The following is a 17,072-nucleotide window of genomic DNA, read 5'->3' on the forward strand; positions in this document are numbered from 1 at the left end:
TTGCAGTTCCCGTCCTGAAGGAGGGAACGGAGGACGTAGTCCCCTTGCCAATACCGCTGGACCACCGCTGACCCCGGGTTACTCTCGGCTCCTCAGCGAAAAGCAACTAGTGCGTGCATCCACTTCCGTATTTATACCCGCGCCGCGGGGGCGGAGTGTGTGATGCGAATCACGCACGCCAATTACATTGGCTCGTTCAATAGTACTCGAAGAGGATAGGCTCTCTAGCGAGATCCCCATTCAGTCGACCGTCGACTACGTCCTCCGTTCCCTCCTTCAGGGAACGGTGGGTTGCATACGCAACCAGGACGTTTCTGTATGCATGGAAAATCAAAATATATAATTGCATTTTGCATACTGTGCATTTTATAGCTGCATATAGCATTCCATTTTGAGCATAGCCACATACTGTAACTAGGCTTGCAGAAGTACAGTAGGTGCACTTGAAATTAAATTAAATGAAATTTCATGTTTTGAAACATTAGTCTTCATGTAGGCCTATTATTCTTGTGTCTCATATCATCCTTCATTCATGTCATCACACAGTTACTAAGCATATCACTTCAGCACTGTCAGAGCCCATGCACACATGATAAGGACGACCCAGATGAAACGTACAGGATCAAGCGACGCTTTTACTGGAATCTTCAATGAATGAACTGGCACTACGGTGAATTTTAACCCCTTTTATGTGGAGGCACTGGAACTGAAATCTGATACTGACCCAATACCTGTGAATAATTGTGAATTTTAATTGGATATACTTTAGAATGTTGTTTTTAATCTGTATAAATGCAGTCATATAATTTATATTTTATAATTTTTTACTTTTTTATTGCTACATTTAATTTAATCTAAATTGACTTTAAAGTCAAAAATCTTACAAAAGTTTGTATTGTAAGAACATCATTTAGTTTGTTAGTTTTTTTTAAGTTAACTTCTTTTTTCATAGTGTTTTGCAAATTCGTTCATGCGTTTGATCAAATCGTTCATTTTGAATTTTAGTTCAAAATACTTGTTTTTTTCTCCTTTTTTTTCATTTTTTCCTCCATTACCTTCGGTTTATTGTTTTTCAATATTTTTTTTTTGTTTTCAAATATTATTTAAAATCTATAATGTATATTACAATAAAATTGTGTATTAAAAGTGTACTGTAATAATGGTTTGGTCCTGAATGGTTTTCTTGCCGAGTTGGCAAATCACCACACACTTCAGAAGTGCCACACACACTTCAGTGTTTTCCTTTTAGACACAACTAAAAATGAGGGATGAAATATGATGCTATTTATATCTACTGGATCTGAGCATCTTTTTAATTGGCATAGGAGACAATACCATTGTGAAAAATAAGCGTGCTTAATTATATTGATTGTGCCCTTGTAGTGTACTTTCTTTTATTACCATGTACTTTTAAATAAATTAATTTATTTAATAGTTTTTAATATAATCTAAAATAAAATGTCACTTATGTGTACTTAAAGAGAATAAACATTCATGATTTTGTTTCTTAATTAACGGGAAAGTTCACCCAAAAATGACAATTATGTCATAATTTACTCACCCTCAATTTGTTTTACTCAAAGTACTCTATAAATCATTGTGTGTTCATCTTTTGACGTGCTTTAAAGAAGTACACTAATTTTAATGTGTTGACTAACATACTAAAGCACATAAGGTGATTATAATTTTTAACACTATTTAAGTATATTTTTTGTTTACCATAAATGTTTATCAATACATTCAGTAGTACAATAACCATATTTCAAAGACAGAAATCATTCAGTAGTACAATAACCATATTTCAAAGACAGAAATAATTATGATTTTTGTGTAATATCATTTTAAATTACAATATAATACATTTTCATTTATTTTAAATTTACATGCAAGTGTCTGAAAGCAGTAGTTTGCACTATTTCGTAATAGGCACTCTTTTTTTTAAATGTGCTTTTTTTCACAAGGGTAGAATGTAACTAATATTTGAATCAATACAGTAGCTACATGAGAGATTCTGGTGAAAACCATTGAGAATTGTTTAAAAATGCAAGAAAACCGTTTTTGGACAACTACCAATTCTTTATTCATAACTAAATGTTCTGCCCCGTTTGTCGTTTTAAGTACATGTGACTTTTTAAATGTATGTATCTTTGTTTATTTTCCACAATCTGACACCACTGATTATAGCTTTATTATGCTTTTTTTTTACATTTACTTTAAAATGAAAAAGAAAATATGCTACTGAAGATATCTAGAGACCCAAACAATTGGTGTCAGATTGAATATTATTCTTCACTGTTTAAAATGTCTTATTGATGAATATGAAATGTTGGGAGACAGGGTGCAGTGACTGCACCTAAACACAATTTGATTTATTCGAGCACTACTAATGACTTTTGTTCTTTTCAGGGATCCAGTTTCGTCTCCCTACTGCCTGTAGTGTGGATCGAACAGAAGCCCCCACTCCAGGTAAAACCACACATCCCAGTTAAGTCATACCACATAGTGTGTTCAAGTTCAGAAGTGTCATGTCCATTCAAACCCTCTCAGATTTTCATGTCACACCAAACTCATATGACCTTTTCTCGTGGAACACAAAACAAAATGTCAAAGCTAATATTTTCCATACAGTGAAAATGCATGCTGATGAAGTCTGGACTGTCAAAAACAAACAAAAAACAAAATAAAACAAAGCAAAGCAAAGCAAAACAAAACAACAAAGCAAAGTAAACAACAGCTAAACAAAGCAACAAAGCAAATCAACACCAAAGCAAAACAAAAAAACAAAACAAAACAAAACAAAGCAAAGCAATGCAAAACAACAAACCAAAGCAAAATAAATCAAAGCAACAAAGCAATGCAACAAAGCATAGCAAATCAAAGCAAAACAAAACAACAGAGCAACAAAGCAAAGCAAAAAACACCAATGACACCTAAAACTCAGCTTGCCTTACAAAACAACAAAACAAAACAACAAAGCAAAACAAAACAAATCAGCAAAATAACAAACAAAGTAAAAGCAAAACAAAATAAAACAACACCAATGACACCTAAACCTCAGTTTGCCTTATCTTGAAGTTTTGTCACTGCAGTGCTGCTAAGGCTCTATAAATACATTATCAGAATGCTCTTGAATCACTGGGCTGCTGTTTTACTGTCTCTTATCATGCACCTCGTGCACTGACTGAATAGCTGATTTTAGTGGAGACTGAACATCTGTTGTTGATTAAACAGTCACGCTGAAAGTTTTACATAACCCATTCAAGCTGGTGTTAAAATGCAGAACACGCAACTTAACGCATGCACTGATAAATGGTTCAAGATTTCAGTTCACAACCTTATGTGCTATGTACAAGTTTAGGCAAAACACCTAACACATTAACAATGCAATAGCTTCAAATATGTTAATTAGTAATTAGTGTGTAATTGGTTCAGTGACGCCATAGCTGGCTGAAATCTCAGCCCAACACAGCCTGAGGCATTCAGGAACAGAAGGGTATCTTCTGTTTGTAATGGAGAACACACATGCACCTGAGCTAATGTAAATGAATAATCAATTTACATGACTCAGCTAATTAAGCAAAGATGACTTTCCATTAGAATGTATATTTTATTGAGCTGTTATTTTATTGAGCATTTGGAAGGTTTGATTCAGGATTTTCTACTTGCACTGTCTTCACTCATGCTTCTTCACATCATGTTTGATAAAAAGGCATAAATCAATGAATAAATAGAACAAATAGTATATTTTATATATATTGTTTTTAATAAATGTACTAAAAAAAACATTCTGTTCTAATGGTTCGTGGTTTTGATCATGCATATTATGTTTGTTTTTGTGTTTAGCACCTGTGTGGCATTTGATACTCCCAAGATAACTGTTGCCAAGACACCAGATCAGTCACCAGCCTCTCACTGGGCATTCTGAGAGAAAACTGGGCAAATGAAACTGCTTTTACAAGCTATCAAGACGTTGATTTCTCAGAGAGATGGGGAAAAGGCCTTTACAACCTTTATAAAACCTAAAAACTCCAAAAATCTTACCTACTCTGCTTTTGCCTGCAGTATTTTCTGGTTATAGATGCAAATTCATAAGTTTACAGCCAGTCAGTAAAGTGGGGACCTTACTCACACCATTGTGAGTTTCTGTCAGGTTTCTCTCGGAATGAAATACATTTTCCCACATGTACACTATATTGCCAAAGGTATTGGTAATTTGAAGTGTGTACAATCTGGGGCACTACTGTCACCAAACAACAGTGTAAAAAAAAAAATTGGACTCTGCTTTATATTCTATATTTGGTATTTGTGTGTCAGTATGGTTTTCTCTGCATATAGCTGCGATAGGAGACAGTATTTTAACAATCAAAAAATTGCACAGTTCAGTTTTAAGTCTTACACGCTTTCAGAGAGTTGGTTGCAGAGATGAGTCATATTCTGTTGCTCTGGGAGTTTTTATATTTAATCACAGCTGATGAAGAGTTCGACATGCTGATGACAGAATGAATTATGACACGTAGCATCAATTCAACAGGTCATGAATGGATTATTGTGTTCCTCTCTTATACAACCCTACATTCTATATTTGAAATCGCTTTACTCCTCTGTATGAATCACACGTCTCTCTCCCACATTTTCCCTTCAGTCTATGACTCATTGAGCAGTTTTATAATAGTGTGCTATTTGCAGCCTATGCTTTTGATTGGCATGTCATGTGTAGATTGTTTTGTACTTGCTACATTTAAGCACAGTAAGGCATTTTGACATTTTGTCAAAATGCAAGCACCCTGCAGGTGCTGAAGAGTCACACTGTAGGTCTGCAATTCCTTTCTTAAAAATATGCTTTTTAAAAAGTGTTTTATCTTGTTTGAGGTCAGAGCGACTTGATTCTTGATTTGAAACTTGCAAAATAGTGACAAAATACTGAGAATAAACTGACAACTGCTATAATGAAGTTGCATATGGCATTAAACTTGAATGATCCACACACTCTGCTTCCTCCTTTCATCCAATTCATAAAATGACTGACAGACAGAAAGCATTTCAAAGTCGTTTGATTGGCTAAACAAAGAATAGGGCTGTCAGTATAAGAGAAGTATGTTTTCTAATATGCTTTTAATGCACACTGTATTGCCCAACTTTAAACATCACATAAAATCATTCAATTGATTGAGAACCAAATTTAGTAATTTACTGTCACCAAAAAATTACATAAATTAAATTGAGTATACATAACAATTAGAAAGACATATACATGGATAATCATGAAATGTAATAAATATTATATTTAAATATATAAATAATAAATATTAAGGAAAATATTCAGGTTCAATCAGAAGAATTAGAGGAAAATAACTACCATTCAAAAGTTCAGAATTCATTCTAATATGTTGATTTAGTGCACAATAAATATTTCTTATTATTATCAATGTTGCAGACAGCTGCTTAATATTTTTGTAGAAATGTTTTTCAGGAGTGTTTGATAGTTTTAAAAAAACAGAATTCATCAGCAGTAGAAATCCTTTGTAAATCTTTCACTTTTTATCATTTGAATGCATCAGTAATAATGTTACTGTAACTGCAAAAGGAAAAAAAAACGGATTAATTATAGCTCAGTTTATTGACCGCTCTAATTTAAATACATGCCCCTTATTTATATTTTGAACATATTCAAGGTTTTTGAGATACATTTGACAAACAAATACTTTTAATTCACGGTGTATTGCCCAACTCGAAACATCTCTTAAATCCTGTGAACACAAGAGAGTACCAAGTCACTTCAAGCACTGGAATGTCCAATTTTCTCATTATACACATTATTCCATTTTCAAAAGCTATCCAGCTTGTGATGTTGTCATGCTAAAGCCATTAAAGCTCTGCAGTGCAAGTCGTTTGAAGCCACAAAAACTGAACCTTGAACCACAAAGAGTATGCAAGCAAAAAGGGAAAACGACAGTACCAGTAATAAAACACATATAAACATAGTTTGTATAGTATCATAATTGCTGTACATTGACTAGGTCCACAAAACAATGTTTATGTTGCTAACAATGCCTAAACCAGTTCCATCTTTGTTGCATTTGCCTATAAATAGTCTCACCAAGTTCTAGTTTCCACCATTATCTGATATGAATATCAATTGATATGCCTAATGTCAGTGTTGCCAAACTTTTTTAATGTTTACAATTTTAAAACAATTGATTTTAAGTCCAAACAACAATGACATATAAGCTACTTACCTACTCATAAGACATATTTTTCAGATTTCCAGCTTCCGTTATTAAGATAGTTTTGAGTCAAGTCAAGTCAAGTCACCTTTATTTATATAGCGCTTTTACAATACAAATTGTTTCAAAGCAGCTTTACAGAGATAACAGGAAAGTAAAGTTGTAATAGTATTGTTAAATTCAAAATTAAATGTTAAATGTCCCCAACTAAGCAAGCCAAAAGCCAATGGCGAATGAAGGCGAAAAAAAGGCGACAGTGGCAAGGAACCAAAACTCCATCAGGTGATAGAATGGAGAAAAAAACCTTGGGAGAACCCAGGCTCAGTCGGGGGGCCAGTCCTCCTTTGGCCAACAAACGAACAGTATATGATTATGATTTAGGCGGCATAATAGGTCAGAAGTCAGATTGGATCAGAACTTTCACAATATTTATCCAGTTCATCTGGTTAGGGGTCGGGGTCATCACGCCGGTATGGAGATGAGTTTGTTGAGGTGTCCATGAGGCCTTCACAGTGTTGATGAGGCTGGCACTTCAGGGATGCGTTGTCGTCGTGATCTAAACTATGCAGCCTAACATTGAATTATAGCAATCTATAATGTGTTATGTGTATGTTAAGCCAAAGAGATGTGTTTTTAGTCTAGATTTGAACTGACAGACTGTGTTCGCTTCCCGGACAATGTTAGGAAGATTGTTCCAAAGTTTTGGAAAAGGATCTACCGCCAGCAGTTGATTTTGATATTCTAGGTATTATCAACTGGCCAGAATTTTGAGATCGCAATAGCCTTGAAGGACTATAATGGGTTAAGAGCTCACTCAAGTACTGTGGAGCTAAACCATTTAGTGCTTTGTAAGTAGCCAGCAATATTTTAAAATGTATACGATGTTTAATAGGGAGCCAATGCAGTGTTGACAGAACCGGGCTAATATGGTCATACTTCCTGGTTCTGGTAAAAACTCTAACGGCTGCGTTTTGGACCAGCTGTAGTTTGTTTATTAAGCGTGCAGGGCAACCACCCAGTAGAGCATTACAATAATCTAACCTTGAGGTCATGAACGCATGAACTAATTGTTCCGCATTTGTCAATGAGAGCATATGACAATATACGTAATTTAGATATATTTTTAAGATGGAAAAATGCGCTTTTACAGATACTAGACACGTGGCTTTCAAATGAGAGATTGAAGATAGATTTGATGTCGTATAGTGACATTCTCACTCTGAAAAAAGTGATAAGTTGACGGCTAAAAAAGTCAAGAAACCTGTTGCTTCCAAATTATTAAGTAAAAAAAAAACTTCATGTGTAATCGAAAAAAAAGTTCAGATAACTTGATTTTTTCAATACGCATGAAGTTTATTTACTTAATTTTAAGGCAACAGGTTACTTTTTTAAGTTAAGTCAACTTATCACTTTTTATACAATTATCATCTGTATCCATGGGTGCACCTCAAGCTATCAGATTCATCCTTGCATAATAGCTGAGCCAAAGTACAACTCATGTAATTACCAAAACAATGTTCCTCTATAATTAACTTGTAGTTTTAACCCTCTGGTGCTCTTCGCATGGCGGTCAAAAATGACAAGAATTTTTTTTTTTGATTATTATTTCAATGAAAGGAATGTACTATATTTTAGTTTGATAAAGTTTTGTATTTAATATTTTGTATTTTAGGGGATTTCATGGTACTAAATTATATTTACATTGTATCTATAATCGATTTATTCACGTTTTGAGCATAGACCTAAAAAAATAAATTTACAACTTAAACTGTCGTAAATCTTGAATGCTTTAAAGCACAGACTTAAAGGGATAGTTCACCCAAAAATTAAAATTCTGTCAGTAATTACTCACCCTAATGTTGTTCCAACCCCGTAAGACTTTCGGTCATCTTCGGAACACAAATTAAGATATTTTTGATTAAATCTGAGAGCTGGCTCTCCATAGAAGCCTATGGAGGATTGATCCAGCTCTCAGATTTAATCAAAAATATCTTAATTTGTGTTCCGAAGATGAACAATAGTCTTACGGGGTTGGAATAACATGAGGGTGAGTAATTTAGTTGTTTTTTAGTAAAAACAACTAAAAATCAAGTCAGGAATCTGGGTGTGTCTCTAGAGTCAGACCTTAGTTTCAGTAGTCATGTCAAAGCAATAACTAAATCAGCATATTATCACCTGAAAAATATTGCAAGAATTAGATGCTTTGTTTCCAGTCAAGACTTAGAAAAACTTGTGCATGCTTTCATCACCAGTAGGGTGGATTATTGTAATGGACTTCTCACTGGCCTTCCCAAAAAGACCATAAGACAGTTGCAGCTCATACAGAACGCTGCTGCTAGGATTCTGAGCAGAACCAGAAAATATGAACACATCACACCAGTCCTCAGGTCTTTACACTGGCTGCCAGTTACATTTAGGATTGATTTTAAAGTATTATTACTGGTATATAAATCATTCAATGGCCTAGGACCTCAATACATTGCAGATATGCTCACTGAATATAAACCCAACAGATCACTCAGATCATTAGGATCACATCGGCTAGAAATACCAAGGGTTCACTCTAAGCATGGCGAGTCTGCTTTTAGCTACTATGCCAGCCGCAGCTGGAACCAGCTTCCAGAAGAGATCAGATGTGCTCCTACAGTAGTCACATTCAAATCCAGACTCAAAACACATCTGTTTAGCTGTGCATTTACTGAATGAGCACTGTGCCACTGTTCGTCCGACTGTTTGCACTGTATTTTATTTTATGTTTTAATTATTCTGATTTCTGTATTTTATCTTTTATTCTAAACTGTTTTAATTATTCTGATTTCTTTTGATTATTTTAATTTCTTCTATGTAAAGCACTTTGAATTACCATTGTGTATGAAATGTGCTATATAAATAAACTTGCCTTGCCTTGCCTAATTACTGACAGAATTTTCATTTTTGGGTGAACTATCCTTTTAAGTTTGATCTCTTTTTAAAGTCGACACGTGGCAAATTATTATGAAAAAAGTTTAAAAAATTGAACTTAAAAAAAGTTACAGAATTTTTTATGTCATTTTTTTATTATGAAAAATGCACAAAAATACTATTTTAAATTTTTCTATGAAATCTATATTTTCAAAAACACGTTTTATTCTAAAACTGCATGAAAATCAAATCTAAACAAGTTGTGTTCCAAATTTGAGCTTAATATCTAAAAAAAAATTAGCTTTCAGTAAGATTTTGTATGGTCGTAGTACCAATAGATTTCACTAGATGAAATTCATCTCCCATTTATTTCCAATGCGGTCACTTTTGACTATTTTTTTCAGGACCATTTAACCTTTTCGAATCATCTCCATGATTTTCTTTGTGTGTTTAAGTGGCAAAACTTTTATCAAGTTCCATACCATTCCGATTAAGTCAACAAAACAAAAAATTTGGAACGAAGAGCACCATGACACACCAAGCTGACCACCGGCCAACGTCGGGCCGTCACTGAGCATCTGTCAGCTCAGGTTTCGCGGTTGTGTTCCTCACCATTCCGATTAGTTAGACATATGCATGTCGGCGGCTTTATGGCAGTTTGAGCACGTTGAATCGACGTCCGGCAGTCGGTAAGACAGATCACTCTCACTGGCTGTTCAGCTTAGCAAATGTCCAACTGGTGAGCCGCATCGCCATATGTGACAGCAGTTTCAGGACAGCGGTGCCAGCAGTGCCAGGCCAACAGTCTCAGACCGGAAGCAAATGCCTAATCCCACCCCACCTCTAACCCTAACTTTAATGAGGCTATAACCTCAACCCTAACTTCCAGTTTGAGACCGCTGGCCTGGCAATGCTGTCCTGAAACGGCTGTGACATATATTGCTGCGGCTCTGCAATAGGATACTGTTGTAGCAAACCAGTACACAGTTGACTGCTGGCTGGAGTCTTTGTAGTGTGTTTAAAGGGATTGTTCACCCAAATATGAAAATCAGCCCATGAATTCCTCACCCTTAATCACCCTAGGTGTATATGACTTTCAGACGAATAGAATCAGAGTTATATTAAAAAACGTCCTGTCTCTTCCAAGCTTTATTATGGCATTGAATTGCTGTTTCTGTTCTGAAGTCCATAAAAGTGCATCCATCCATCATAAACGAACTGCACACGGCTCTGAGGGGTTAATAAAGCCCTTCTGAAATGAAGCGATGTGTTTGTGTAAGAAAAATATTCATATTTAAGAAATTACAAAGTCAAAATCTTGCTTCCGGCCATATACAGTCTACTTACACCTATAGCGCAACTTACACAACTTGTGCCGTCGGAAGTAGCATAGTGTATCATGGCGTAGCGTAAACATCAGCAGTACGGCGCATTACTCGCATAAGTTGCACTTTAGACTTAAGTTGTATCCGTATGTTTATTTGGCCGGAAGCTATTTATTTTACTTTATACATTTTTAAATATTAATATTTTTCTTACACAAACGCATCGCAACGGCCTTTATTAACCCCCAGAGCAGCGTGGAGCACTGTTATGATGGATAGATGCACTTTTATGGACTTCAAAACAGAAACGGCTATTCACTGCCATTATAAAGCTTGGAAGAGCCAGGACATTTTTTAGTATAACTCTGATTATATTAGTCTGAAAGAAGAATGTCATATACACCTAGGATGACTTGAGGGTAAATCATGAGCTAATTTTCATTTTTGGATGAACTATCCCTTAAGTACAACTTTTTGTCCCAAACACAGTCAGCTTTTTTTGGCGACAGTTTTTTTTATGTCTGTTGATGTCACAGCATCTATCATTCCAAAGTTATAGTAGCTTTAAAATGGTTTAAATTAAACATCTACCACACCCTCAAGCCTAACATATCGTTCATCTATTCCTTTATAGCGGTAGTGACATATACACCTGGCTACAAGAAGTCTCCTCCACCTGTTCCTCCTCGTTCCACCACTAAGCCGGTGATTTCCGTAACAGCCCAAAGCAGCACAGAGTCGATGCAGGACGCGTACCACGAGGGCCGGCAGCCACGCGTCGGACGGGTCATCTACAACTCCACCGACAGTCTGGACAGCGCTAAAGCAGTGACCCTAGCAATGGAGACGGCTTCCAAGCGCCTCACGTCTGCAGGGAGCTACAGCTCTGTTCAAACCTGCGATAAGGCCATCCTGGTGTCCAAAGCAGAGGAATACCTCAAGACTCCACGCTCTTCCATCGGGATTCAGGTAAACCTCCCTCAAGGTTTCAGGTTATTGTCATTAAAATCCGCTCTTTCTCTGTAAAAATCTGCCTCTTTGTAAATCCAATGGCTTTGTGTTGTTAGCCTCCAATCCAAAAATAGCCGACAGCATTCAGACTGTGACTCACCCACCCAGAAAGTGCACACAAAGTCTCCTCATATCGCCAGATTCTGTGGCAGAGAAGACGAGACTGCAGACTGACCCTTAACAACACAGATTAATGATGATGCTTCTCTCTGTGGGCTTTTTCCTACACATGACCAACAACCAAACGGAGAACGCAGCTGTGGAGATGAAGAAAATATTACACCTATAAAGTTTGCATCATTAACAACCAAATCCACGAAGGTTGGAATGACTTATTAAGCTGAATCCAGAACCCAAACCACCCATCCGTTAAGACTTCCAATGCTCACTTAACTAATACAAACAAGGCTCTAAATTTGATCTAGCGAACCACCAACCCGTTCTATTGTCATACAGTATTTTGAGGTATGATTTTCAAGTTGATTTTTTTTTTTTACATTTATATAATTAAAGGGTTAGTTCATCCAAAAAAATTAATTCTGTCATGAATTACTCAACCTCATGTCACTCAATGATTTTGTTCATATTCAGAACAATCTAAGAGATTTCTGTCCCTCCATTGAGAATCCATTACACAAAAACTGACACTTAAAGAGATCATAAAAGCAATCCATATAAATTGAGCGGTTTATTTGATGACTTTTGAAGAGACACAGATTTTATGAACAGATTTTATTTAGGCTTTTATTAAATTAAATCATCAGAAGATTTGGGTTAAACCGCTCCATTTATATGGACTTGGTTGCATTCAATGGAAGGACAGAAATCTCTCGGGTTTCATTAAAAAAATTCTCCATTTGTCTTTTGAAGATGAACAAAAGTCATATTGGTTTTGAACAATATGAGAAGGAGTAATTTTTGGGTGAACTATCCCTTTATATATGAACATTTTTGAGTGTCTAACACAACTCTGTTTCCCTAAACCTAACCATTTCTCAACAAAAACATTTGACAGGAAGATAAAAGTATTAAACTATAATCATATTCCAAACAGTTCCAGTAATAGACGCCTTGGGATGAAAACTAATTTGAAATTTATAGATGCGTTTTAGTGACTTTAGCTGATTTTCACCAAGAGACAAGAGAAGACTTCAATGTTTACACCACTAGCTGTAGCACAAGACAGAAAATGCATCAATAAGTCATAAACCTCCAGAAGACTTTGAACTTGTTTAAAATACATCTCTGTATGTTCATGGTGCAATTCTGAGGGATTCATTACTCTGGATGTTGAGGAAAATATCTGTCACCACCAGAACTAATAACCAGCAAAAGGGATATATATACAATCAGAGGAAGGTGATAGAGTATATGAAAGACTTTTACTAAACAATAAACCATGTCTTTAGTGATTGGTTGCAGTCTAGGATAGTAATGTGAACATTAATAAACTGTGACTGGTTACTTGAATCCCCGTTTCCATTGGGCTCTTGATCAGGCTGCTTTAGGGGCTGTCCTTACAGTAAGTGTGCTTTAAATTGCTTGTGATAGCAAATTGTTTGTGAAATGACAGCTGGAAAGTCTCATATGTGTGCCTCTAAGCAAGCTGTTGTTTTCTCATCTGGGTCTGTGCTAATGTGTTCATGCCACCCACAGGATATTGTATATAGCAGTATTGTATTATGTTGTAAGTATTGCCTTGACACTTTCAATATTACTCACTGAAGGTGTGAAACTATTATCTGTTAGTTTTGTACTTATCGTTCTGACTGACAGTTCCTAGAACCATATTGTTCAACACTTAAATGTGCTCTAAGAGATGTCACACGTTTTTTAGGCCAAAACATTTTTTGTCACATACAGCAAACATCTCCTCACTATCCGCTAGCTGCCTGTCCCCTGAACACACTGTAAAAAAAACGTGGTCTTTGCAGACACCCCATGCTCCACAAACCGCAACAAAAACAAACTGGGCTAACCCTTACCACGAAACATAACAAACTGTTCCAGCCAATAACCGACAAGAAGGATTTGGGGGTGGGGTTTGGGGGGTTAGTGCGCGGATGAGGAGGAGGGAGGGTCTAGCTAGCCTCCGTTTTGTTTGACAATACTTCGAACGTCAACAAGAAGTGACGTCATCCAAGATCGCTTAGAGCACCTTTAAGAGGACTTAGGCCAATATGACAGCAAGTTTGGAACAGCAGATTGATCTTAAAACCATTAGGAATATCATTTTTGTTTTGTTTTTCTCTGAATCCTTCAGTTCATGCCATCAGTCATACAAGTGGTTTAAATTTCCACCCAAATAGATTTTCCGCCAATTAGATATTTGAAACTTCTATACCCTACATCTGATCTTTTTCAAATGTGTTAGAAATAATCTTGAGACCATATTAATCAAAAGTTTTTAAATATTTTTGATTTAATAAAACATTTGGTGAGAGACGCATTTGTTATATGGCGTAAAATTCAGAACCTTGTGAATGGTACAGAGAATGATATTCCAAGGTGCTCAAACGTTGGCCGTTTTTCTTGTCAGCCATTTTGGATTTTATTGTAAAGTGCTGTATTTTACCAGTGGCTTGGATATAGAGTGCTGCAGGAATGAGCATACATCTATTTGCATAATATTTTTGCACTTTTGTCCCAAAACCAGTGGGATTTTTGTTGTTGTTGTTGTTGTTTGTTGGTTAAATTCGTGAAATATGTTGATTTTAAAAGCTTTTATGTGTTTTTAAAAGGTTGTTGCTCACAGGTAGCCACAGTAAAAGGGACTACAGAGGTTCCTCTGGGACATTAAACATCATCACAGCAAAGAGGGAAACTCATCTACTCACTAGCCTGCATTTACAGTCTTATTTGTCTAAATGTTTCAGGAGAATTGTTTTTTAAATAAAGATTAAAAGAGTTGTTGGAAGTTCAGTGATGGTGACGTTGAAGTAATGCGATTGTGGTGTGGTTCGTTTATAACCTACGTTTAGGTTTTCCAATGCTTTGGCATATTGAATTGAAACATAACATGAGAACACATGGAGGAAGGAGGAGGGAGGAGGGAGGAGGGAGGAGGGGGGGGGGGGATTACTTGTCATAAATTATTATTGTTAAATCTGCAATCTTTGCAATAATTGGCATAACATGGTGCTAAACATGGTGCTTTATTTCACTGGATCCTGCTTAATCCAGTGTACATGATCTTAGTGATGTGCTTTGTCCCGTAATTGCAGCTTGCAGCTATATTGTTCTTCTCTGGTTCACCTCAGATACTAATAGCATGTGTATATATATATATATATATATATATATATATATATATATATATATATATATATATATTATCATATGTGCTCCTTTTTTATCTCTTCCTTTGCTTATTCATTCTTCAGGTGGAAGCGGCCACAGATTCTGAGACAGATACTAAAGGTCTCCCGCAGTATCAGTCCGTGGGTATCCAGGTAGAGGATGAGAGGAGGTAAGTCTACTGATCAGTCATAAACAGGACATTTGATCCGCAGAATTAAAGGTTATTCTGAATTAATGATCCCTTTTAAGCCAGTAGCTCAGAAAATAAAAAAGGGAGATAATGAATAGGTACATAAATCTAGATTGCATTTTTCTGGGTGTAGCCTACACAAACTGCTGTCAATATTGTCATTCTTATGTGCACTTTCAGACTTGGGCGCTTTAAGCGGTCCAACAGTGTGACGACGGCAGTTCAGGCTGATTTGGAGCTGGAGGGGTTTCCATCGACCGAAGACAAGAGTCTGCAGTTTGGAGGATTTCAGCGGCATTCTGAACCCAGTACACCCACACAATACAACGTGGTTCGCACCGTACGCACACAGGGCCTCTTCAGCTACCGTGAGGACTACCGGCCCTCCAGCGGGCCACCCAGCCCACAGCCCGAACCCTGGCTGGTCGAACCCGCTCATGAAACAGCCGAATCTGGACGTGTGTCACCGCTCCGCCGCGATGGCAGCTGGTTCATGCAGCTTCTGCACAGCGAGACCAAACGTTTGGAGGGATGGTGCAAAGATATGGAGCGCGAGGCGGAGGAGCACGACTTGTCGGAGGAGAGTGAGTGTGCAGGACATCCAAGAAACAGATATTAAGTCGAAAACAACACTATCTCATGGCAGTTCATAACTATTTTACGTGTCGGTGAATTGGTGGCTAATTCGTATGAGTTCGTACCATCTCATTTGTTCATTTTCATTCGATCTGCTTAAACCCAAAGTTTACCTCTGTCGTCCATGCTCCAAGGAGGTATAGGTGTATCTGCAAGGTGACTGTTGAGACTGAAGAGTCCATTAAGTGGCAATACGCAGAGTTGTGATGAACTGTGCAGTAGTCGAAGAAGAGTGTAGAAAAAGCCATAACCTGCAACCTTAGTCGAAAAAAGCATAACGCCTGCTAACTCTGCGACATGCAGGGAAGGAGACAAGAGGCCGCATGTCAATGGAGGAGTGGATTCAGTACGCTGAATAAACCGCTTTTGTGAGGAAATAGCTTATAATTTCATGAATCGACAGCCCATCAGCTATCTTCAACATGTTTGCTCTTAAACTTTTGTTTTGGATTGATTTATTTTTAGAGTTTACACCAGAAAATTATGTTTTATAAAAAAAAGTCACAGGCAATTGTACGACAGGTATGATTCAGTTTACGGAACTTCTCATTAATTTCTATGGAATCCGCAAACAGTAATTTACTGTCACACAACCCTGAATAAAATTCAATGACAGCAAGGCTGTAATGCCATTGGGTATCAAGGCACACTTGATCCAATTTAGCCGTTACGTTATTTCCAATGGTAGAGCCACGGACCCTCGTATCTCCCACTAAAGACCATCTCTGGCGCTTCCTTCTTCCAAGAACTGTCGCCAAAGCAACATATCCTTCTCCATTGTTTTTGTTTTGGTTATTGTTCTAAACTTTGCATGCAATGGCAGATCTTCTACTTTTCTTCCTCTATCCTTCTGAGCAAATGTCCTGTAAATGACACGACTCAGTGCTGCTCTCTGATGTCTGGTAGAGTATAAAAAAATAATTGTACTGTGCATGTGTAAAAATCGTCGATCTGCAACTATCCGCGGTTGAGTATACTTTGAAAGCTGTCCAAAACCGACTGTGCAATGCGGAAAATGAGGCTGGCCTTAATGCCTCACTGACGTTTATTTTTAGGGGTGGAGCTTCATCCTTACTTTTTTCTAAAAAATCATCCGAATTCATACGAAATCACCACCTCATAACATTTTGGTCTAAACAGTTCTTAGATCTAAATTATATATTTATCAAAGACAATTTAGACAAAATGTGTGCATATATAAATTGTATAACCAAATTTTTTTTTCTCAATTTTTCTCAATGTCTTTTAGTTCTTGGAAAGATCCGGAGTGCTGTGGGCAGTGCTCACCTCCTCATGTCCCAGAAATTCCAGCAGTTTTACTGGTTGTGTCAGCAAAATCTGGTATGTGGCATTTCTAAGATCCCCATGAGATATACATTAATGCTCCCTTTGCATCATGAAATGCATCAGCCATGCACCAGTTCTGTCATGAAAGATTCAGGATGCCTCTTTGACAGGTAGTTTCTCAATTTATTTATTTCAGAA

The 17,072-nt window shown here is 36.8% G+C and overlaps 1 protein-coding gene across 1 annotated transcript in view; it reads left to right on the plus strand.

Moving 5' to 3' along the window:
• The window catches only part of LOC143729665 (disks large-associated protein 2-like), a 195,001-nt gene that overhangs the window by 173,656 nt on the left and 4,273 nt on the right, over nucleotides 1-17,072 (plus strand). Inside the window, exons 8-12 of the mRNA XM_077221001.1 lie at nucleotides 2,407-2,466; nucleotides 11,085-11,419; nucleotides 14,845-14,930; nucleotides 15,132-15,535; nucleotides 16,837-16,928. Coding sequence (XP_077077116.1) covers nucleotides 2,407-2,466; nucleotides 11,085-11,419; nucleotides 14,845-14,930; nucleotides 15,132-15,535; nucleotides 16,837-16,928 — 977 coding nt within the window. The remainder of the gene's footprint in view (nucleotides 1-2,406; nucleotides 2,467-11,084; nucleotides 11,420-14,844; nucleotides 14,931-15,131; nucleotides 15,536-16,836; nucleotides 16,929-17,072) is intronic.

The sequence above is a fragment of the Siphateles boraxobius genome, unplaced genomic scaffold (assembly GCF_051911475.1).
Source record: "Siphateles boraxobius isolate OS27281-9 unplaced genomic scaffold, OSU_SipBor_1 8, whole genome shotgun sequence".
Classification (NCBI taxonomy): Eukaryota; Metazoa; Chordata; class Actinopteri; order Cypriniformes; family Leuciscidae; genus Siphateles; species Siphateles boraxobius.